Source organism: Watersipora subatra, chromosome 1 (assembly GCF_963576615.1).
Source record: "Watersipora subatra chromosome 1, tzWatSuba1.1, whole genome shotgun sequence".
In the NCBI taxonomy this organism is placed as follows: domain Eukaryota; kingdom Metazoa; phylum Bryozoa; class Gymnolaemata; order Cheilostomatida; family Watersiporidae; genus Watersipora; species Watersipora subatra.
Genome location: NC_088708.1, coordinates 73,086,904 through 73,112,026, shown reverse-complemented (window position 1 = coordinate 73,112,026; position 25,123 = coordinate 73,086,904). Strand labels below are relative to the sequence as shown.

At 38.2% G+C, this 25,123-nt stretch overlaps 1 protein-coding gene across 1 annotated transcript; it reads left to right on the top strand.

The window, feature by feature from the left end:
* The first annotated feature begins 180 nt into the window (after nucleotides 1–180).
* On the top strand, nucleotides 181–23,749 carry LOC137401954 (hexosaminidase D-like). Its single transcript, XM_068088428.1, has 9 exons — nucleotides 181–403; nucleotides 602–742; nucleotides 2,149–2,375; nucleotides 5,306–5,496; nucleotides 5,766–5,991; nucleotides 16,208–16,426; nucleotides 16,628–16,718; nucleotides 18,838–19,100; nucleotides 23,062–23,749. Exons 1-9 carry the CDS (start codon nucleotides 372–374, stop codon nucleotides 23,406–23,408), a joined length of 1,737 nt encoding a protein of 578 aa, XP_067944529.1. The 5' UTR covers nucleotides 181–371; the 3' UTR covers nucleotides 23,409–23,749.
* Nucleotides 23,750–25,123: the final 1,374 nt, after the last annotated feature.

The following is a 25,123-nucleotide window of genomic DNA, read 5'->3' as shown; positions in this document are numbered from 1 at the left end:
CTTACAGCAAACTTTATGACATAAAATAATAAACAAAGTTTACACATTTTTAAAATTTTTTACTAACTAAAATGTTGCATCAATTTATATATTAAATAAAATATTCTGTTACTAACCTCAAAGGTTTTGCTAGGTAACACCATTTTGCAGTTGCGTTTTGCGATTTTTTATGAGCTTGCGTTAGATGTGTGCAAACGTTACCTTTAATGCAAAAATTTGTGTGAACTAAAGAGGCACGTTGTTTGTATATTAGCACAGCGTTCGTTAAGTCTGGTGTGAATTTTTTACGAAGAGCAGTATATGTTAATCCTGTTAACTTGATACTGCCTGTGGTTGACTTCGACACCGGCGCTAGCACAGTAAAAAGACTTATGATCAGCGAACGTTATCACAGTACTGCAGGGTAATTTTTTGTATATTCTATGTTTACTCAAGTATTTTTTGCTGCAGAAAACCTGAGTGCTCAGGTTTGCTTAAGAGGCTCAGGCAGTAAATAGACGTAATGTAAAATAAAGATAGTGAGGTTTCACTTGGCAACATAGCAAAGCTGTCTAGAATGTTTAGTTTATTATTCAGATGTCAAATGCTGTGTTCATTGTAGAAGAATGGCACCAAGGGGTCGTCAGTTCAGCTGGGCTACATATGGTCTGATTGCGTTAGCTTTTTTTATTGTATACAAGATGCTCAAGGCTTCACCTCAACCACCCGGTATGATACTGGAGATGAAACCACCTCAGAACTTGTATGTTATTTTTTGATCTAGCGCTTCTCTTTTTTTATAATATAGTTTCTGAAATACCTGTTAATAATCTCAATCTATCCGTTAATCTATCTCTTATGACATATATGTATCTATGCCTTATGTACATGTACTCAGTTTGTTGGGAGTGTTGTTATTACAAAATTAACTTATATTTGGGTAAATGTATAAACATTACCTTTTTAAATCAGAGGTGATGAAAAACTTTGGTTACAGAAAAACAACAATTTTTGTGACATTTATTTGGCAATTTAATCGATCTCACACATATAAAGGAACATCGAAAAAAGGAGTGGTCACCAATAGCAATGTCAAGTATCTAACAAAATTTACTAACAGCAAATTTATGAAACAAATATGGAAAGTTTTTAGTTCATGTATTTTTTAGGAAAACTTATTGCGCATTGCCATTCATTTTCTTAGCTTCAAATGATAAATATAGTAAAGATGTGGTGACGAAGTAATAAACATATTCTTTGTGATGCATATGTTTGTGTGACGCATATGTCTGTGTGGCGCATATGTCCGTGTGACGCATATGTCCGTGTGACACATATGTCCATGTAAGGCATAATTATGTCCATGTTACGCATATGTCCGTGCATGGTAAATGAGTTTTATAAGGAATTAAGAGGCAAAAGTAATCAATAGCAATTACTAAGAGCTACCAGTTTATTAGTTTCAAATTTATTACGCAAGGGAGGAAAATACAAAAATTTTCATTAGTTTGTTAAAAAGGCAAAATGACGATTACTTCTAAAATAAATAGAAAAAGGAACAACAATTCTTTTGATAAATTACACAAATTAACTGCAGCTCACAAATCTTTGAGCGTACTTATCAATTAGGCACTTTGAATAGAACAATTTGTGTTTCGATTTCGTCACTAAACAGATTCATAAAAATTTAAGATGATGGCTAATGGGATTATTCTTTGCAGTGCGATGCATTTTGATTTAATCGAAATTAAATTTTAGAGAACTTCATTGAAATTTGAGAAAACTTTACTTTTAAAACCCGTGTCAGTAGTGTACACACCAATTTACAAAGAATTCTTATTTCTTTTGCGGATTCAAACCCACAAAGAGAGCTCAATATTTATACTTGATATAGAGTAAGTTATAGAATAAATATGTTTTAGCAAGATCTATCTTATTCTCTGTATAATCTAATAGCATTGGTTATGGATAATCTAAATAGCAAGTTGTTATTTGTCTGTGAGTTCACCAAACGTCTATTGTCTGTGACATCAATTTACCAATGTTCAATTTTTTCTTACAAAGCTGTTTGTGTTATCGCCGCATTGTAGGCTTGGTTTTGCCAGCCAATAGGCAGTACTTTTAAGTATCAGCTAGAACGACTCTTCATCGCATGACCAATGTTTATAGTGATCCACCATCATTGGACAAAGGAAACAAACCAAACCCGACGGTTTCTGAGGTCGCACCCGACTCGAACAGTTTAACCAATGACGAAAAAGCTGCTGCTCTCAGTGCATTGTCAGGAATGCAGAGGGTTGTGCACCTGGATCTTAAGGGAGCTGCTCCTAAAGTCTCCTACTTGGAAAAGCTTTTCCCATTGCTTAAGTCACTTGGAGCAACTGGAATCCTAATCGGTAAGCTCGTTATGAAGGCAGCTTTCTATGATCCGGTGTTATCTGAATAATCGGGATAATTTCTATTTGTAGGTCATGGAAGTTTCAAGTTATTCAGATGTCATTTCCTAAATTTCGTTTATCTAACTTAAATTTGTGCGTTATTTGCGTCTACATGTAGTTTTAGGATGAACCGGCGGTAAGCCCAGCATTGCCTTGGACTTTCTTCATGTTCAATCAGATGGCCCGCAGCTCGCGTGTAGATTTTCAGCACAAATTGCTACACTGCTTTCATGACAACAGTCCATGTACACATTCACTGAGTGTGATTGTCCTTAATGGATATGAAGTCATGACAACAGTCCATGTAGACATTCACTGAGTGTGATTGTCCTTAATGGATATGAAGGCCCATGTACACATTCACTGAGTGTGCTTGTCCTTAATGGATATGAAGTCATGACAACAGTCCATGTACACATTCACTGAGTGTGATTGTCCTTAATGGATATGAAGTCATGACAACAGCCCATGTACACATTCACTGAGTGTGATTGTCCTTAATGGATATGAAGTCATGACAACAGTCCATGTACACGTTCACTGAGTGTGATTGTCCTTAATGGATATGAAGGCCCATGTACACATTCACTGAGTGTGATTGTCCTTAATGGATATGAAGTCATGACAACAGCCCATGTACACATTCACTGAGTGTGATTGTCCTTAATGGATATGAAGGCATGACAACAGCCCATGTACACATTCACTGAGTGTGATTGTCCTTAATGGATATGAAGGCCCATGTACACATTCACTGAGTGTGATTGTCCTTAATGGATATGAAGTCATGACAACAGTCCATGTACACATTCACCGAGTGTGATTTTCCTTGATGGATATGAAGGCCCATGTACACATTCACTGAGTGTGATTGTCCTTAATGGATATGAAGTCATGACAACAGTCCATGTACACATTCACTGAGTGTGATTTTCCTTAATGGATATGAAGGCGCATCCTTGAGTTCCTAATCAGGTGGATGTTTAAGAGGCTGGTTCTCAAAAACCAGACGGAGTTTTAAAACCAAATTCTTTTGGCAACCTGGTGGAAGATACGGAGCATACGTCTTCAAAGTTTGGATAAACTCAATTGAAAATGTGGAAACGCATGGCATTTACGCAGACACACAGGCAGACATAATGACAAAGTGGGAGTTATTAATAGAGATGTATTTATCAAAAATGTTGAACGTCGGGAACAAAGCTGTATATGCGCAGAATGCAGGCTACAGTTGACAGTCAGCTCATGACACACACGTTATAACATTAAGAATGTATTAATACAAGATAGCAAGAAACTAATCCTCTTTACCATTAGGTTGTGTTTACTCTAAACACTGCGCTGTTGTCAAGTTGGCAGTAATTTTGGCTTGTAGATTCCCCATAAATGGGGATCAACCTAGATTTTTAGCTGCGCCTAAAATTTTAGTTTTATGTAACTGAATTTCCTAACTTATAGTGAATATTCAAATCTGGGCATTATTCAGATTACAATATTCAAATAAGAATTATTCAGAGAAACTGTGTTAGCTGTAACTCATCTGTAACTCACATGTAGCTCACATGTAACTCACATGTAGCTCACATGTAACTCATATGTAACTCATATGTAACTCACATGTAACTCATCTGCAACTCACATGTAACTCATCTGCAACTCATATGTAATTCATCTGCAACTCATCTGTAATTCATTTGTAACTCACATGTAACAGTCAATGGAAGATTTAGATCTAATCCTAGCTCTTTACCAATGTTTTTTATACATATGTTGCTTATGTTGTTGATATGGTTCACTAGACACACTTGTCATACATTAGCTGTGGACATGGTTCCCTCCTTTTCTTGTATGTCTAGGATTTCTCTCATCCTTGTGTATGTTTTACTAATAATCATGTTAATGTACAGGCTTCAGCATTTTGCTATAACAATATGAAAGTGAGAATTCGCAGTTTGACTTTACTCGGAGACTTTAATACTTAGAATATTTCCAAAAAATTATTTATCACTAGTTTCTTTTGGTTATCTGATTTACATTTTTCAGTATTTTAGGCTAGCAAACCTGATGTTTCCATTACTAGTTGACAATGGAATGTCCCATTTGACAATCCCATTTAAACATAATTATAACTCGTATGGTTATAGGTGGAAAACTTTCCCAGAATGTTTTAGAACACCCTGTGTTGTTGTAGAAACTAGCCATGCGGACCTATTGACTTACTCATTTCATTAAAAAATATCGCATAAACTTGTTGGTTGTTAAATATCCCCAGAAGCATTCAAATCGAGTTTCAGCTCTTACAGATCTATGGCGTGGCATCTGCCCCTTACATTCGCATTGCACTGCTAAGCAAGTCTTAGCTAAGCTGTTTGCACAGCATACATTCAAACAAAGAAATAAAGGCTTGTCGCTGGTTGTAATGGCTTGCCTAATCAAATGCCTGCTTGTAATAATCGTTGCCTAATGTCTGCTACCCTCAGAATTAACTACCGCGTCTGGACCATAGCTTTCATATTCGTTTGCAAATCACTTCACGGCGAATATACAATTTACATGTATCTTATTTTCATATTCAAACTTTAAAAATATTATCATGTGATAGATATTAAATTGTTCATTCTTATTTTACGAAAACAGGTGAGAAGCTTTGCAATTGTGTAGCGCTTTTGCTCAAAACTTTTAATAGTGATCAAGTAGCTTGTATAAGCATGATGAAATACTAGCGCGTTACTTGGCCTTCTCAGGCACCCTGCAGGCGACAAGGCATAAAACTCTATAGCTAACTTGTCAAGTACCATTTCCAAGTCTATTCACATATACATATAGTGTGGCTGCTGCACTGGACCGCTAATTTATATTTTGACGAAGGTAGAACTTGCATGCTTCAGAATGGGAAGACATGTTCCCTTATGAAGGAGAGTTGGAAGAGATCAGTGCTAAGGACTGCTACAGCAAGGCGGATGTGCAGAGTATGCTATCTTTGGCAAAGGACAACCATCTATCAATCATTCCCCTACTTCAAACATTTGGCCATATGGAGTTTGTGCTAAAGGGAGAGAAGTACAAGCATTTGAGGGAGGTGTGTGTGCAAAGGACTAACTATTTCATCGTTTACTCAGCTCAACTAATAAAAGTTGGTAAAGTTAAACAGATAGATGTCAAAGGAGACCATGAAACATTTGCACCGATTGATAAAATAGTTTTTCGGAATAATATGCTGTTTTGCAGTATTTGCGCAACCTTTCTCAGCCAGCTTGTTTGAGAACTGACATTTATCAAGTTATCTACCCTGCTACCAGCATTGTCAAAACTTCTACCAGACTAACTGACCAAAGCAATTGTTTACAGCATCCGAAGCAGCCACAAGTCATCAACCCTCATAAACCTGAGAGCCTCGATCTCATCAAGCTTATGATTGACCAGCAGCTCGCGTTACAGCCCCAAGTTCAACAGATTCACATCGGAGCTGATGAAGTCTGGGATTTGGGCTCCAGTCGGGAGTCAGTCGAGCAGATGAAAATGTATGGAGTGTCAAAAGAGCAAATTTTCCTAAACCACATAAGAGAGGTTGCAGGTATGAGTACACGGTGTGCAAGTTATGCATAGATCTGTTACTAGCAAACTACAACTATTGCTGAAACTGTGGTCATGGCTGATGATGCCCCCTCATTCAACAGTGAACAGGTTACTTACTAAGATAGTTTTGAGTAATAATCAAACATGGTCGAGCTGTAACCCGTGCACCCAGGTCGCTCACACCATCTAGTATAATAATAGGCCAAACCTGAATATTTCTACTAGATTTGACGACTTTCCAAGTGTCTACTTATATCATCAGATGTTTTAAAACATCACCTCCCTGTCAACTTGTTCTAAAACATCACCTCCCTGTCAACTTGTTTTAAAACATCACCTCCCTGTCAACTTGTTCTAAAACATCACCTCCCTGTCAACTTGTTTTAAAACATCACCTCCCTGTCAACTTGTTTTAAAACATCACCTCCCTGTCAACTTGTTTTAAAACATCACCTCCCTGTCAACTTGTTTTAAAACATCACTTCCCTGTCAACTTGTTTTAAAGCATCACCTCCCTGTCAACGTGTTTTAAAACATCTCCTCCCTGTCAACTTGTTTTAAAACATCTCCTCCCTGTCAACTTGTTTTAAATCATCACCTCCCTGTCAACTTGTTTTAAAACATCACCTCCCTGTCAACTTGTTTTAATAATAAGGAAAAACCTAATCAGTGTTTTTGCTTATTTTTGTACTTTTATCAAGGTGCCTAATTTGCAAAAGCTTCAAAATAGCTTTCATCATAAAAATTCCACATGTTTTATATTCAAGGGTGACTCCACATACAAGTCATTCAATTTAGTTTGGTTCTCATGTTCTCATAGACCAGTATTGTGTTTACAACGTTATAAAATAGAAACTTCAGACATGTGTACATCAGACATATGTACATCAGCAAATAACTAGGTAGATTTTTCTAAACCTTTCATCGATTGATTTTTTATTGTCGTTCGATTAGCGGCTTGCTGAATAAATGATTGAAACTCAGTTTGCTTATACTATTACGGTACTTGTCTTGTTACAAAAAACTATCAGAAAAGTTTCCAACTCCAGCTAACTCCAATACTAGCAGTAGTGTCTCCAGCTAACTCCAGTACTAGCAGTTGTATCTTCAGCTAACTCCAGTACCAGCAGTTGTATCTCCAGCTAACTCCAGTACTAGCAGTAGTGTCTTCAGCTATCTTCTCTACTAGCAGTTGTCTCCAGCTAACTCTAGTACCAGCAGTTGTGGCTTCAGCTAACTCCAGTACTAGCTGTTATGGCTTCAGCTAACTCCAGTACCAGCAGTAGTGTCTTCACCTAACTCCCGTACTAGCAGTTGTGTCTCCAGCTAACTGCAGTACTAGCAGTTGTGTAGCCAGCTAACTCCAGTACTAGCAGTAGTGTCTCCAGCTCACTCCAGTACCAGCAGTTATATCTTCAGCTAATTCCAGTACCTGCAGTTGTATCTTCAGCTAACTCCAGTACCAGCAGTTGTATCTTCAGCTAACTCCAGTACTAGCGGTTGTATCTCCAGCTAACTCCAGTACCAGCAGTTGTATCTCCAGCTAACTCCAGTACCAGCAGGTATGTCTTCAGCTAACTCCAGTACTAGCAGTAGTGTCTTTAGCTAACTCCAGTACCAGCAGATGTCTCCAGCTAACTCCAGTACTAGCAGTTGTCTCCAGCTAACTTCAGTACTAGCAGTTGTATCTCCAGCTAACTGAAATACTAGCAGTTGTATCTTCAGCTAACTCCAGTACCAGCAGTTGTCTCCAGCTAACTTCAGTACTAGCAGTAGTGTCTCCAGCTAACTGAAGTACTAGCAGTTGTATCTTCAGCTAACTGAAGTACTAGCAGTTGTATCTCCAGCTAACTCCAGTACCAGTAGTTATGTCCTCAGCTAACTCCAGTACTAGCAGTTGTGTCTCCAGCTAACTCTAGTACTAGCAGTTGTATCTCCAGCTAACTGAAGTACTAGCAGTAGTGTCTCCAGCTAACTGAAGTACTAGCAGTTGTATCTTCAGCTAACTGAAGTACTAGCAGTTGTATTTTCAGCTAACTCCAGTACCAGCAGTTGTCTCCAGCTAACTTCAGTACTAGCAGTTGTATCTCCAGCTAACTGAAATACTAGCAGCAGTAGTGTCTCCAGCTAACTGAAGTACTAGCAGTTGTATCTTCAGCTAACTGAATTACTAGCAGTTGTATCTCCAGCTAACTCCAGTACTAGCAGTAGTGTCTCCAGCTAACTAAAGTACTAGCAGTTGTATCTTCAGCTAACTGAAGTACTAGCAGTTGTATCTTCAGCTAACTCCAGTACCAGCAGTTGTATCTCCAGCTAACTCCAGTACCAGCAGTTGTATCTCCAGCTAACTCTAGTACCAGTAGTTATGTCCTCAGCTAACTGCAGTACTAGCAGTTGTGTCTCCAGCTAACTCCAGTACTAGCAGTTGTCTTCAGCTAGCTCCATAACTAGCAGTAGTGTCTCCAGCTAACTCCAGTACCAGCAGTTATGTCTTCAGCTAACTCCAGTACTAGCAGTTTTATCTCCAGCTAACTCCAGTACTAGCAGTAGTGTCTTCAGCTAACTCCAGTACCAGCAGTTATGTCCTCAGCTAACTCCAGTACTAGCAGTTGTATCTCCAGCTAACTCCAGTATTAGCAGTAGTGTCTCCAGCTAACTGAAGTACTAGCAGTTGTATCTTCAGCTAACTGAATTACTAGCAGTTGTATCTCCAGCTAACTCCAGTACTAGCAGTTGTATCTCCAGCTAACTCCAGTACTAGCAGTAGTGTCTTCAGCTAACTCCAGTACCAGCAGTTATGTCCTCAGCTAACTCCAGTACTAGCAGTTGTATCTCCAGCTAACTCCAGTATTAGCAGTAGTGTCTCCAGCTAACTGAAGTACTAGCAGTTGTATCTTCAGCTAACTGAAGTACTAGCAGCAGTAGTGTCTCCAGCTAACTGAAGTACTAGCAGTTGTATCTCCAGCTAACTCCAGTACTAGCAGTTGTATCTCCAGCTAACTCCAGTACTAGCAGTAGTGTCTTCAGCTAACTCCAGTACCAGCAGTTATGTCCTCAGCTAACTCCAGTACTAGCAGTTGTATCTCCAGCTAACTCCAGTATTAGCAGTAGTGTCTCCAGCTAACTGAAGTACTAGCAGTTGTATCTTCAGCTAACTGAAGTACTAGCAGCAGTAGTGTCTCCAGCTAACTGAAGTACTAGCAGTTGTATCTTCAGCTAACTGAAGTACTAGCAGTTGTATCTTCAGCTAACTCCAGTACCAGCAGTTGTATCTCCAGCTAACTCCAGTACCAGCAGTTGTATCTCCAGCTAACTCCAGTACCAGTAGTTATGTCCTCAGCTAACTGCAGTACTAGCAGTTGTATCTTCAGCTAACTCCAGTACCAGCAGTTGTATCTCCAGCTAACTCCAGTACCAGCAGTTGTATCTCCAGCTAACTCCAGTACCAGTAGTTATGTCCTCAGCTAACTGCAGTACTAGCAGTTGTGTCTCCAGCTAACTCCAGTACTAGCAGTTGTATCTCCAGCTAACTCCAGTACTAGCAGTAGTGTTTTCAGCTAACTCCAGTACTAGCAGTAGTGTCTCCAGCTAACTCCAGTACTAGCAGTAGTGTCTCCAGCTAACTCCAGTACCAGCAGTTATGTCTTCAGCTAACTCCAGTACTAGCAGTTGTATCTCCAGCTAACTCCAGTACTAGCAGTAGTGTCTTCAGCTAACTCCAGTACCAGCAGTTATGTCCTCAGCTAACTCCAGTACTAGCAGTTGTATCTCCAGCTAACTCCAGTATTAGCAGTAGTGTCTCCAGCTAACTGAAGTACTAGCAGTTGTATCTTCAGCTAACTGAAGTACTAGCAGCAGTAGTGTCTCCAGCTAACTGAAGTACTAGCAGTTGTATCTTCAGCTAACTGAAGTACTAGCAGTTGTATCTTCAGCTAACTCCAGTACCAGCAGTTGTATCTCCAGCTAACTCCAGTACCAGCAGTTGTATCTCCAGCTAACTCCAGTACCAGTAGTTATGTCCTCAGCTAACTGCAGTACTAGCAGTTGTATCTTCAGCTAACTCCAGTACCAGCAGTTGTATCTCCAGCTAACTCCAGTACCAGCAGTTGTATCTCCAGCTAACTCCAGTACCAGTAGTTATGTCCTCAGCTAACTGCAGTACTAGCAGTTGTGTCTCCAGCTAACTCCAGTACTAGCAGTTGTCTTCAGCTAGCTCCAGTACTAGCAGTAGTGTCTCCAGCTAACTCCAGTACTAGCAGTAGTGTCTCCAGCTAACTCCAGTACCAGCAGTTATGTCTTCAGCTAACTCCAGTACTAGCAGTTGTATCTCCAGCTAACTCCAGTACTAGCAGTAGTGTCTTCAGCTAACTCCAGTACCAGCAGTTATGTCCTCAGCTAACTCCAGTACTAGCAGTTGTATCTCCAGCTAACTCCAGTATTAGCAGTAGTGTCTCCAGCTAACTGAAGTACTAGCAGTTGTATCTTCAGCTAACTGAAGTACTAGCAGCAGTAGTGTCTCCAGCTAACTGAAGTACTAGCAGTTGTATCTTTAGCTAACTCCAGTACTAGCAGTTGTATCTCCAGCTAACTCCAGTACTAGCAGTAGTGTTTTCAGCTAACTCCAGTACTAGCAGTAGTGTCTCCAGCTAACTGAAGTACCCGCAGTTATGTCCTCAGCTAACTCCAGTACTAGCAGTTGTATCTTCAGCTAACTCCAGTACTAGCAGTTGTATCTCCAGCTAACTCCAGTACTAGCAGTAGTTTCTCCAGCTAACTCCAGTACTAGCAGTAGTGTCTCCAGCTAACTCCAGTACCAGCAGATGTGTCTCCAGCTAACTCCAGTACCAGCAGTTGTATCTCCAGCTAACTCCAGTACTAGCAGTAGTATCTCCAGCTAACTCCAGTACCAGCAGTTATGTCTTCAGCTAACTCCAGTACTAGCAGTAGTGTCTCCAGCTAACTCCAGTACTAGCAGTAGTGTCTCCAGCTAACTCCAGTACCAGCAGATGTGTCTCCAGCTAACTCCAGTACCAGCAGTTGTATCTCCAGCTAACTCCAGTACTAGCAGTAGTATCTCCAGCTAACTCCAGTACCAGCAGTTATGTCTTCAGCTAACTCCAGTACTAGCAGTAGTGTCTTCAGCTAACTCCAGTACTAGCAGTAGTGTCTTCAGCTAACTCCAGTACTAGCAGTTGTATCTCCAGCTAACTCCAGTACTAGCAGTAGTGTTTTCAGCTAACTCCAGTACTAGCAGTAGATTCTCCAGCTAACTCCAGTACCAGCAGTTATGTCCTCAGCTAACTCCAGTACTAGCAGTTGTATCTTCAGCTAACTTCAGTACTAGCAGTTGTCTTCAGCTAACTCCAGTACTAGCAGTTGTGTCTCCACCTAACTCCAGTACCAGCAGTTGTATCTCCAGCTAACTCCAGTACTAGCAGTAGTGTCTCCAGTTAACTCCAGTACCAGCAGATGTGGTTTCTGTTAACTGCAAACAATAATCAGTATTACTTTAAACAGTTTTTATCAGCAATATTTCGATTGTGGAAATTTATATAAAGTTTGCTAGGTCTTTCTTATTACTAACATTTCTTCTGTTACAAATAATCGTTACCAAAAAATGTTTACCCGGAGTAGACGTGTTAGCGCACTAAATGCGACAAGAAGTAGCTTCAAGTTTGCAGTTGTTAACTCGGTCATGTAATTCAATGTACATGTTATTCTGTCATTTCTTCATACAGTAGAAACTCTACAAACGAAAGATGCCGCATAGGAAATTTCCGAGTTATGAAACGTCTTTTCGTAGAAATATTGCTCCGAATAGCGAAAGATGCTTCTAAATACGAAAAGTGCTGCTGGCTGTTTAAGCAGATGGGCGGTTCAGTTGCAAAGTGGCATTCCTGAGTTGCTCTGCCATTGGCTGACACCAAGCACCTTCGTGCCATCCCGATGACTTGTTTGGTTCTTGTGTGTTCGTACAATGCGTCTCGCTGAGTTTCAGTTGTCAGTGAGACTCAGTGAATGCTCAGCCTAGTCAGCCAAGGCAAAAGGTAAACAAGCAAACACACATACCGTTCAAAGTTTTATTTGTTATTTCTCGAGCTTTTTTCGTTTTACTGTTTCTATTTGTTATGTAGTAATTTAATTCTAACACGTATTTGTTACAGGTTTAAACCATTATCTATAATTTATACAAATATTATGTCCGCGTTTCGTCAGGGCTTGAAACGGATTAGGGCATTTATAGGGTTCCTACATGAAATTTTCTGCTTACGAACATAGAGTAGTGCAGTTTCCACTTATTAAAAAGCACAAGATGAATAAAAACAAGTCTACTAAGATTTATTTTTATCACAACGTGTTAAGCTATTTTTTTAATTTGTGCCCATGGGTGATGACTGTAGGTAGAACTAGTTTAATAAAAAAGTTGGCAATAATTACTACGCAGAGTTCCCACCATTGTAATCGCGACACAGAGCTCTTGGGATGGAAATGGTGGCCCTGAAGAGAGCTGAGGTGGGAGAGTGGTATTAATGTAGTGACTATCAGTCTGTACCCGCATTTATTGGCTGCCAGCGAGTGTAATAGAGTTTGTGATGCGCTTTCCGGATTATTCTTTAACTCGGCTGCTCCAAATTGCTCACTCTATGTACCTATATTATGTTGTATGTGATGTGATTTATCGCGATTTATCCAAATTGATTAGCTAATTACAATGCACTCACTTAACACACGTCTGGTGCAGTATATATATGTTTCATAGTAACAACTTATTATATTAACTATTTATTACTATACTGTTTTAAGACTTGCGTATTACTATATAAATACTCAAAAACATTGTTAATACTCGTATTACGTGATTAGTTCATGACAAATATTATCGGTTTTGTGTTCAAAATATTTTATTGTGGCAGCAGTTAACCTAATTATTGTGCGGGGCCAACAACTGTGGATTCTTCCCTTGGTTTGCTATATAACCCTTCAGTTTTGCCATTGCTGTGTGTGTTACTACTTTGCGCTGTGAGTTATAATACCAAAACAGATACTGCATTCTTTAGCTATAGTTCTGCTTGATTGCCCAAGAGAAAGTAGAATGTCAAATTCTTGTCTCTGTTTCTGCATTGTCTTATCAGTCAGCGTATCATAGCTGCATTCACTATAAGTGCTATTGGCCCAACACCAGAAATTCTTTGTGTGCTTTGATATTAGCGGAGTTTAGAGGAATAATTCTTGTCACTGTTGTTGACTTGAGTGTTTTACCAGAGTGTAAAATTTGGGAGAAGACACCCTCGAGTCTGTTTATCAACTCACCCTCGAGTCAGTTTATCAACTCACCCTCGAGTCTGTTTATCAACTCACCCTTGAGTCGGTTTATCGGCTCGCCCTTGTGTAGGTTTATCGGCTCACCCTCGAGTCTGTTTATCAACTCACCCTCGAGTCTGTTTATCAACTCACCCTTGAGTCGGTTTATTGGCTCGCCCTTGATTAGGTTTATCGGCTCACCCTCGAGTCTGTTTATCGGCTCACCCTCGAGTCTGTTTATCAACTCGCCCTCGAATCTGTTTATTGGCTCGCTCTCGAGATGGTTTATCGGCTCGCCCTCAGGTCTGTTTACTGGCTCGCCCTCGAGTCTGTTTATTGGTTCGTCCTCTAGTTTGTTTGTCAGCTCGTCTTCAGGTCTGTTTATCGGCTCGCCCTCGAGTCTGTTTATCGACTCACCCTCAAGTCTGTTGTCGGCTTCATGAGTTGGGAGTTGTCTACCCCATAAGTTGGGAATTGTCTACCATTGTCTAGGAGGGTTCTCTTCACTAGCCATTTTAGTTTGGTTGTTATATAGACAATTTCAAATATCTATAGATAGCTTATAACAGGCTGAGCATCCAATTCAAAACAATTTTTTTACAAAAAGGTATGATTTGATAAATTGATAGCAACAGCTAACATTCTAAAAGAGAGTCATACCTCCATTTCAACAACATCGTGTTGAGAGACAACATCCACATGTAGGTGCACGTACATCCTTGGTTTCCAAATTGCACAGTAAAGAAAACTTGCGGTCGCGGAGTTTTATAACCAATAAGAAGTCTGGAATAACTTGCGCTCGATATACATCTTTTGTAATATTGGCCGAAGTAATTACTTACATTGCCATAATTCTTTGGCTTAGAATTCAGCTGAAACCTAGTGTCAGATTTTTAGCTAGTGTGCACTCTGCTTTTAATTGTTTAGCTTGAGTTTTTTTATTTTATTAGCATAATATTAAATAAAGTTTTATTACTTTTTTATTATTGATAACAATGTTTTGTCTACCTGAACGGCAAATATGAGAGGAGTTGCGCATATTCCTTTTTTCTGTTATTGTGTAGGCAATGATGGTTGCACTGAAAGAGCTTCGATGTAGCAAGTAAAAGCAACTCTGCGTGCTCATTCAAACAGTACACACGGGCAACTGTTGACTTCTCACAAATCATGAATTCAAGACAGTCATGAGTTTTATCTGTCGCCTGTCATTGATGTTATTACCACTTTATCTGCCTTTTTAACAATGCTGTCTCGTTGAGCTTTTCTATAATACCTAGTAGAACACCATCAGGTCTCTTCTATTTCAACGATATATGCTGCTATCAACTAACACACCCTGAACTAAAAACACAGCACGTTAAAAAGCCTAAAATGACTCTTTAGCATAATATAAAGATTCTTTTAACATGAACAGTCAAATAAGGATTGAAATTGTGTCCTGAATAAACTAAGCATTGAGATTTTCAAGTCACATTTTATAGAAAGAGATTTTATACTTTGCAATAAATCTTCAAATAGATGAAGTGTTTTCTGTATCATGATATTACCGTTAATCAGATGCAATGAATGGTATCTTTATGGTTCAAAAATGATCAATAAATGGAGCTAGTGGTATCTTAGTGTCATGCTAGATGAGAAATAACTGCTTGTTTAGCCTATAAACCTAATCTTAACTCACCAGTCTAATTGGAAATATGACACACTGGCAGATATGTGTATCTGCAGAGTTATCACTGTCTTATGACTTTCCTTAAAGGTTGACTTGCAACAAACTTCACATTACAGTTATTTGGTATCAAAAGATTCACTATGTCTTACTCTGTTGTGTTGTAAGTGCCAAATATGTGGAAATGTGATTACAAGCTCTTAAAAACTCAAAAACAAAAAGCCGCCGTAGATTGTAATCTTTTTATTTCGATGACGTAGCCATGAAATTTGGTTATTGTCTTGTCACATATGTTCTCACGTGAATTGAAAGGCCAATAAAAAGCTCAATATAAAACTTATCGTATCACTAGTTTATGACAAGCACTTCGGGTTTTACTGAAGACCCCGTATCAAATATAGATGCTCGCTACTTTACAGTTTTGTTTCGGCCTGGTCTAATCGGCAAATCGTAATCTGATCATGTGACCCAATACTTCGCAAATAATTTGTGCAACACTTTTCAATTATCACAGGTGACCAACAGGCTCGTCATGATTATCAGACAATGATATGTACTCCTTCGAGGTAAGGTTAAAAAATTAAATGAATTCTTACGGTAAGTTATAAGATATCACTGCTAAAAGTGACAGCATTACAATGACGATAAAACAGACGCGTAAGAACAATAGACATGGTTTCATTGAATGCGTGAAGTATATTTGTGAAAATATTTCGACGAATTAGGTTGCATGAAAGTGTAAACAGAAACCATCTCTCACAATTACGTCACATTTGAGCCGTTTTGGAAAGAGAATCCAAACTACGGCGGTCTCGTGTGGCTGCAATTAACTGTTCGTTTTTGAGCTTTTAAGAGCTTGCATTCACATTTCCACATATTTGGCACCTAAAACACAGCAGAGTAACAGAGACATGGTGAATCTTTTGATACCAAATAACTGTAATGGGAATTTTATTGCAAGTCAACCTTTAAAGTGTCATTCTGAACGATATCATCAGGCATTCTATTCCATCTACAAGCTGACGCAGGTATACAGCTAGTCTATTAACTCAAATACACAAGTTGCGTGCTCTACAACGGATAGTAACCAATGGTGGGCTACTTAACAGTAGATTTCTTAGGAACCAAGCTGAAATGGTATCACTGCGTTACTACTATGGGGGTATCCAAATATCCCTAGACGCGGCTTTGGTTTGTTAGAATAGTCATTGTTTATTAGCGTATGTGATTTGAAGTATATTTGTAGGACATGTCAAGAACACACACCCGTTCATAGACACCCTAATGTGGGATGATATGTTCCGAAATGCGAAGACTGCTGATATTGAGAAGTCTAGGGTGAATAAACTCGTGACACCTGTTGTATGGAAATACACTCCAAATGTACACACAATTCTATCTGATGATATTTGGCTCAAGTATGGGAAGATCTTTCATAACGTTTGGCTTGCCTCTGCTTTTAAGGGTGAGTCATTTGCAGCCCTACCTTGTAGACTTGTCTTCTCTCCCATCTCTACTTCCCTTTCAAGGCCTTGAGCTCCAACTAGTGAATCTCTTCCAGAGCATCTGCCTGTTTTCGCTGTCGCTAGCCATAGGGTATGGGTGTGAAACCTCCCGTATTACATAGAAAAGATATACAATCACCTCTGCTCTATCGCTACTGTAGGGGCCACCGGAAGTGACCAGATCCTCACTGATGTCAGCTATCACTATAGCAATCATATTGGCTGGTTGCGGATCATTGCAAAGATTTCTAGGTACATATTCCCATTCCATTTGATAAATCCCTCGCACAATTATTCATTTGCTGTAGACAAGATGAATAAGTCATTATACTAGAGAGGATAGGGTTGAAGATATTAACCGAAAAAAGTTTACTGGTGACCTTTTTAGCAGGTTCTCTGTACTGATAAAGTTACACAAATATGGTTGACATTTTAAGCTGATGAGGGAAATGTAGGCGAAATTGTCTGCTAGTTCACATATTTCGTGCTAGGAGTAGCTTTGTGATTCAATTAGCTTGTGCAAGGGTTTATCATGCTCCATCCTACAAAATGTAATGCACACAGTACCAGTACATAGTGCAGAATATCAGTACATAGTGCAAAATATTAGTACATAGTGCAGAATATCAGTACATAGTGCAGAATATTAGTACATAGTGCAGAATATCAGTACATAGTGCAGAATATCAGTACATAGTGCAGAATATCAGTACATAGTGTAGAATATCAGTACATAGTGCAGAATATCAGTACATAGTGTAGAATATCAGTACATAGTGTAGAGTATCAGTACATAGTGTAGAGTATCAGTACATAGTGTAGAATATCAGTACATAGTGCAGAATATCAGTACATAGTGTAGAATATCAGTACATAGTGTAGAGTATCAGTACATAGTGTAGAATATCAGTACATAGTGCAGAATATCAGTACATAGTGTAGAATATCAGTACATAGTGCAGAATATCAGTACATAGTGTAGAGTATCAGTACATAGTGTAGAGTATCAGTACATAGTGTAGAATATCAGTACATAGTGCAGAATATCAGTACATAGTGTAGAATATTCGTTCCAGTATTATTCAAGTACAGTCATACTTCAACTTACGAGCTTAATGCGTTCCGAGACTGAGCTCGTATGTCAATTTACTCGCATGTTGGTGCAATTTATTTATATATAGAACAATTAAATATATATTTATTGGTTTCCATACTCTGTAAAATGCAAATAAAACACTCAAAACAAGATATTGTAACAGAAAGAAAATGTTGGTTATTGTCCTAACTTACCACATGCTTTCAAAAAGCAACAAATAAAAAATAATGCAAGGAAATGTGTTAAATTAAAATGTAAAATTAAATACATACAATAGCAGCTAACGCTAGCATTTGCCAGAGAGAGATATATATAAGTTATCCTTCATTACAACAGTTGACTTTGATAAATTTGGATTTTATCAAAGTTTTAAAAGACAAACTTAGAAGCAAATCTAAAAGCAAACTTTCATTTTTAACTTAACGTAATTAAAATTTCTTCGAAGTTCATAGTTTGAAGTTTCTCGCTAGTTAGCTAATTTTTCCTTTGTTTCGCTTTCACGACTAGCCAGCCGTTTTAAGATGAACCTATCTAAGGACGTTTGCCTTTGTCGCCCTTTCAACATGTCGCAATTAAGACGAACACAGGTGTCGTCACAAAGGTTTAATGCACGACCACTAGCCAACTTGTCCGAATGTCTATTTTTATAGTTTTGATAGATAGCAACGGCATTTTCAAATAGCATCGTTTCAGTTACGCTGTCACCGGCCAATTGTTTATCTTACATCCAATGCCTGAGCGGTCTCTCCATCAGCGGTGGTGAAGATCGCCGCGCCGTTTAGAAACTACGGATAGTGCTTTTGCGAGCTAAATGCCCTGAATATAATCCTTCTGTTTGATAATTGTGGATGTATTTCTGTCATATTGCTGAGCTAGCTCAATCATGCATACAAATTTCGCATATTTTTCAATAATTTTCCGTTTAATATCAATTGTTATCATTTGCTTTTTCTTTGCATTATTTTTCATTTTACTGGCAAACTTTCGGTCTACCCACAGTACTTTTAATTAACATAATTCTGCACTGAAAAGCGTGCACAAAAACACGGTACAAAAGTATAACCTGTGCAGTTGAAAAATACAGATTGATGCTGTTGTCATAAAACACCTCCGGCATACTTGGCAACTGACTCACGTGCTCGTATCTCAAATATGGCTCGTATGTTAGTGCTAAAACTTGCTTAAAAGCTGGCTCGTATCTCAAGTTTCTCGTACGTTGGAGCACTCGTAAGTTGAAGTATTACTGTAGTAGTAAACCTATACTACTTGTTCCAGCACAATGAGTATCGAAGGAATGATGTTGACTGGCTGGCAGCGGTACGATCATTTCGGTACACTATGCGAGCTGCTGCCTGTTGCCATACCATCTTTAGCTGTATGTCTCTCAGCGATGCAGCACGCAGGCGTATCCAAAACTTACCTCAACAATATTAATGGGCTATTAGGCTGCCGGCCAGAGGCCCCGCTGCAGTGGACTATCAACACCAAGGATTATCCTTCACCTAAGTGCACATTTCCTGGCCACCGAATATTGGAAGGTAAGCTAGCTCTAGGCAATACACACTGCACCAGTACCAGTGCAATTTATGTTGCTATGGAGACAGCATACATGTCAGCGCTTCAATTCAGCTCCTAATTTAGTATCGATTGAAGTCTTTTCATAGATCTGAAGAAGGTTATCATATTCAGTGTACATATCTCTGTCGTATTTACCTCTGTTGTACTTACCTCTGTTGTACTTACCTCTGTTGTACTTACCTCTGTTGTAAGATCACTGATACTTATCAAATTTATCTCAGGCTCTATGCAGTCCTCCGAGTTGATTCTCCTTTTGAGGTTGAGATAGTGATTTAACCTATGAGCCTTCTGTATTGAAGACTTGATTATAAAAATCAACCTTTTTAGGCTAACATGTGGTTGTGCAAAGCCTATATAGGTGAAGGTCGTTTGCAAGAATGACATTAGTCGCACCAACTAGCTTTAGCATTTTCCTTAACATTGAAGAGTGTTTAGACACTTTGGTCTTACTTGGTCACTTTGTTTAGTCCCTTTGGTACAGCAACTTGGTACACGAAATATGTAAATTATCTCTATTATTATCTCTTATGTAAATTATCAGATTTTATCAGTATTTTTGAGAAAGCTGGTTCATAAGTTGACTACAGGAAGTCCTCAGTTATGATGGTCTCGACTTAAGCCATTTCGATGTTAAAAAAGGACGTTGAATATCCATAAAATATCGTAAATAATATTTAACATAGTTCCATTTTGAGTGTTGTAAGCGATGTAACGATCACGAGCTAGTATCCAACACACGGGGGATAAGTACACTTTGTGTTTGTGGAGGTGAACGGCATCAGTGCATCACTAGGTTTGATTTTATATTTTTTACCTGTGATCTCTAATTAGTGTGATGAGGAGTTGTTCGTTTTCTGATATTTGTTGCGTTTTAATTTAGTGAAGTACTTTACCAGGCGTTCCTTACTCGGAATGTTCCGACATGCACTAACCTTACACTTTGATCAACAGATCAGCATCGTAAGGTGAAGACCTACTGTATAGATCAGTTGATGTAAATCTGCTTCTGCAACTCTTTTTCATCGCTATACATGAAACCCAAGTTAGGGAGGAAATGTAACCAGAAAAAAGTACAACTTAGATTTATTTTACAGTAATTACATTCAGTGGCGTTCTTGGCAACTACATTGAATCTCAAGAATTGTCTGCTCCCCTCCTAATGCCGTACAATAGCACCGGCAGATGTTGGTTCACTTCTTGTTTTTTAATTGGCTAGTTTTCAAATAATCACCGAGCAAAGCCTTCATTAAAACTCAAGCACTGCCACTTACACTTGCCAAAATTATTATTAACATTAGTAATAATTCTACCTGTAGATAATTCTACCTGTAGATGATTGTCAATATTGGACTAATGGTTATCTTTGAGGTTTCCACTAGTGCCTCTATTGATATTCTGACCCACCAACTCTCCCTCCCTTCCTTTTCCCTCTCCTACTCAGTCATTTTTTACAATTAAGCTACGTCTAGGGAAGACGAAAGGTATTTGCTGTACCAATGGATACATCGAATGTATTTATTTTTAGGTGACATGTTTCAGTTGCTCGCTTGTCAAGTAGCCCACACAATTAGAGCTTTGAATTTGTGGTGCACAACAACTGGAACTTGCACTCAAATGACTATACAGTATTTACATTTGTCATTGTGTGCTAAGTGAAGCTATGTCTTTACAGTTTTCTCCCAAGAATTATGTCATTTTGATCACCCACCAGTAATTACACTGACTTTGGGAACCTAGAGTTTGAATCACCTTGATGACTTTGGGAACCTAGAGTTTGACACACCTTGCTGACTTTGGGAGCTTAGTGTTTGACACGCCTTGCAGAAAAAAAGAAAAAATTAAAATTTAACGCACTTGTTAAATGTTTACACTTATTATTAAAAAACCCAATAGAGAGAAAAGGTGAAGAACCATGATAGTACAGTGTACATGGCCTATACCTATGCAATGGAGGCTTGAAGGGTAAGGGAGTTCGTTTAACAACAGAATTGCTTAATGACCGGCTCGTCAGAGTATAACCCAGTCGTTAAGTGAGGACTACATGCATAACGCAACACGCGAAGTGTTGCCGGAAATGGTGTCATCTTATTATGATGCACTTTGAGCAGCATCATGATTTTTCACTTGCGCTAAGTATCAGCAACATTTTTGCTGTCTTACTGGTCAGCCCTTGTCTTGTTGATTAACAAAAAACTGTTCGCTGCTGTACTATCAGCTTCATCATAAGCCGGATATCCCCCTCACCAAACCCATTTTATTTTTCGTTAGGTTATAATTAGCCTGTCTTGACAAACTTGTTTTTGCGGAGTTGTTCCCCCGTCGCGCAGGCGAGCAACACAACAGTGTTGCTTGCCCGCTCGACAGGGGGGCAACTCCGCAAAACAACAGTTTGTCAAGACAGGCTAGGTTATAATATGCAGGCATGTGTACGAGCCTTTTAACAACTCTCTTTTTATCAATCTCATGATAGAGTTGTGGAAATGATAATGATTTGTTAAAAAGTATGGCTAGATGCGACAGTAGGGCTACTTGGTTAAAAAACATAATTATACAGTGCGACTTCAGTTCTGGAACATAATTCATTACAGATTTTTGTTTGACAACCGAATCTTTCAAATATCGAATCAATTTTCCACCCATATAAGAAGGGATATCGAATAATCCGTTCTTAGTTACATGTATATATTTCTAGAAAAATGATGAATCAATACAGTTTCAGAAACAACACTAACTAATAGTAGTAAATTGTATTTTATTCATGTATTTATTTTATTCAGAAGTGAGGACCAAGAGACACATGCTATTTTCATACTTTGCTATTGTCTCCTTTTTCAACTCAATCTTTATCTTCATGGTATTCCTTTTCAACTTCCCATCAGTGAGAAAACCTCTTTGGATCTATGATTAATGAAAATGATCACACAAAAAACATAAAATTAAGTTTTTGCACAATGCACTAAGTGTAAGTATATTCTCATTCACACGCTGACTCAAACTGATGCTGCTGAATTGATGCGTGCTTGACTGTTCAAATTCAAAATATAGTATGAATTCTGAGACAAAATATTTTTCAATTTCTCACTTAAGCTCCGAATTGTTCCGAGTTCAGGGTTGTTCAAGTACAGAAGTTTCAATGTACACGCGAATAAGCATATAATTGTGTTAGCCGTAAGCCTGAGCTGCTAGTGTATATAATGCCTTGTGTTGACATGGCACTCTCAGATAGTATGCATTATATTTCTCCATATGCAATCATAATAATTGAAATACAGTGTTGTACACGTATTTCAAGCAAGAAAACAAATGTAACCTTTGGATTGTAACATGTAACAAAAGTAATTGATAACATCTGTAATATTGTGTAGTCCTTTGATTTCACGCAGTCTTTTATCCCTAACAATCAGTATATGAGACACACTAGTTGATCAGTCTGAGAAGTATCTGAGAAGTACTAGTTGATTAGACAGTATCTGAGTACTAGTTGATGAGACAGTATCTGAGAAGTACTAGTTGATGAGACAGTATCTGAGAAGTACTAGTTGATGAGACAGTATCTGAGAAGTACTAGTTGATTAGACAGTATCTGAGAAGTAATAGTTGATGAGTCAGTATCTGAGAAGTACTAGTTGATGAGTCAGTATCTGAGAAGTACTAGTTGATGAGACAGTATATGAGAAGTACTTGTTGATGAGTCAGTATCTGAGAAGTACTAGCTGATGAGACAGTATCTGAGAAGTACTTGTTGATGAGTCAGTACTTAGGATATAACTCATCGTATCATTCAGCTTTTACAAAACTTTTCTCAAATATTTGATCATTTTTATTAATATAGGTAATTAGCTATTAAATGTATACATTTACATGTATATTGAAATGGCGGTTTAAGAAGGCAAACTTTGCATCATCTGTTCTACCTTGCAGGTGTTTATGCGCTGAAGAATGCTCGCTATTATTTGAGTTTCCTGGATAGCAAAAATTCTTTGGCTGGTTGGCATAAAGAATATAACCTAAATAGAGGCTTTTCTCAACGCTCTCGCATGGTCTATCTACTTGAGAAGTCCACCAAGGCACAAAAACTGTTGACCATAGCTGAAGACACATTGGTACAAGAATTACCCAAGGTTTTTAGCGAGGAAACAGTAACAGAATGGTTGCAAACCAATATCGAACCCATGAAGGAGCATCTTTCCACAAAGATATCTCAAGCCCACGAGGCCTTGCTGCCGGATACATGGCCTCGTAGACCAATTCATAAGATAAAATCTTGAAGCGATATACTGCTATGCCAAAAGCGGTACTAATGTTTGGCATATACGTACACCGGGTGTAGTGTTTTCATTTCCTATTTCGTCTACCTCTAAAATAATCTTGATAGACATTGGCTCACAACAATAAGACCCACTCATTTCCATTAGCAATCTCAGCCCAGCTGTCACGTATTGCTAGCAAAGAGAAGTTTAAAATCAGCTTTTATCATTCAGACATTAGCCTATGGTTAACTTAATCTCATCAGTTAATCTTGTCAAGGATGTAAGAGTTGATCTCTGCGCCGTATTTTACGATAGTAGATTAGCACCCTAGCCTCTCGCTTTTAAAACTTCCATCTTTGAATCAAACTTGGTCGTATTTTAAAGCCTCATGCAACACTCCGGCACTCTTGTTTAGATTATTATAGTCCTTTAATAATTTGCAAGATTAAATCAATTCGGTGTTACGCATTTATTAGAATCGAAAACTTTACCATGTCTCACTGTAGGATACTGCAATGAGCAAAAATCAATGACTTCGGTAAAGTGGCAAAAGGCATTTCAACTGATCTAGGCTTTCATTCCATAAATTAAATAATTTTACTGTAGGCTTGCTGTCATCCAGTTCAAAATATTTATGTTACAAGTAAATACTGTAGCCGAATGATTTTTGTTCTACAATAATAGTACATTTAAATTTGGGCTAATATAACTTTTATACAATTCTGCACTTTCGGGCTCTTCGCTAACGAAAGTAGCTAAAGATTTTAACCTGTTGTTTCCATTTTTTAAACAATATGCAAGTTTGGTTTAATGCTCTCACAGCAAGACCGCTCTAATTTATATATAATTTTCGTAAATTTTTGGATTGCTAAAAGGCTAAAATAATTCTTAAAATCCTACAAAAATATTTGTGAAAGAAAATTTATTTTCAAGTATGTCTGCATAACGCTCGCACACACACGTATATATTGCTGGTGTCAGTGGCCTCGTTTACAAATTACATGTAATGACAACTTATGTTAACCAAATAGCTAAGCTGTGTGCTGAATAGTCTTCCATAGACCTAGTCAGAACCAGCCAACAATCTATCGTGTTGAAATTTTAAAAATGTGCTTTGAGGTACATTATAACATATATTAACATATAGTACATATATTAACATCTTTATTTAAGTTTTTATTTATTTTAGGTGTTAAAGTTGTGTATTTTAATTAGAGCATTTTTTCAGTGCTATTTCGTGTTCAGTTATATAAATTTAAGCTTGTCTTCTTTTTTTTACATTGCAGCTATCAATATGCGTATTTCGTTATTTAATATGCTGAACTAAAGAGCGCAATTTGTCTGCTACCGTACATAATGTGATGACAATGAACAATAAAATTAGTGATATTTCATGATGTGATTTTGATGTGCAGTATGATGTGCAGTACCATTTTCTTGTGGCTAGATGTGGCTGGATAGTGAATCACATTTTTTGTATATCTACTTAAACATTTGTGAAACCACTTGCCTTATTGAGAAGCTTCGGCTAACAAAAGTGGAGAAGCTTTCTAGCTTTGCTTTTTTTATATTCCTTATTAAGAATTTCAATCAGCACATCATTAGAAACTAATGTTCTGACGGCAGCCATTTTTCATTTCTTGTGTTGGTTAGAAGTGCCTTCGGAATTCTCAAAGACTAATAGTATGGAAGAAACTCATGTTCAGTCGGCAGCCATTTTTTATTTCTTGGCC

Bases quoted from the DNA above. Each gene is read 5' to 3' on its own strand.
- LOC137401954 (XM_068088428.1), top strand. From the start codon at position 372: ATGATCAGCGAACGTTATCACAGTACTGCAGG. The intron at 5,497-5,765 runs GTGTGTGTGCAA...AATTGTTTACAG, and splicing joins AGTACAAGCATTTGAGGGAG to CATCCGAAGCAGCCACAAGT. The intron at 16,719-18,837 runs GTACATATTCCC...TACTTGTTCCAG, and splicing joins ATCATTGCAAAGATTTCTAG to CACAATGAGTATCGAAGGAA.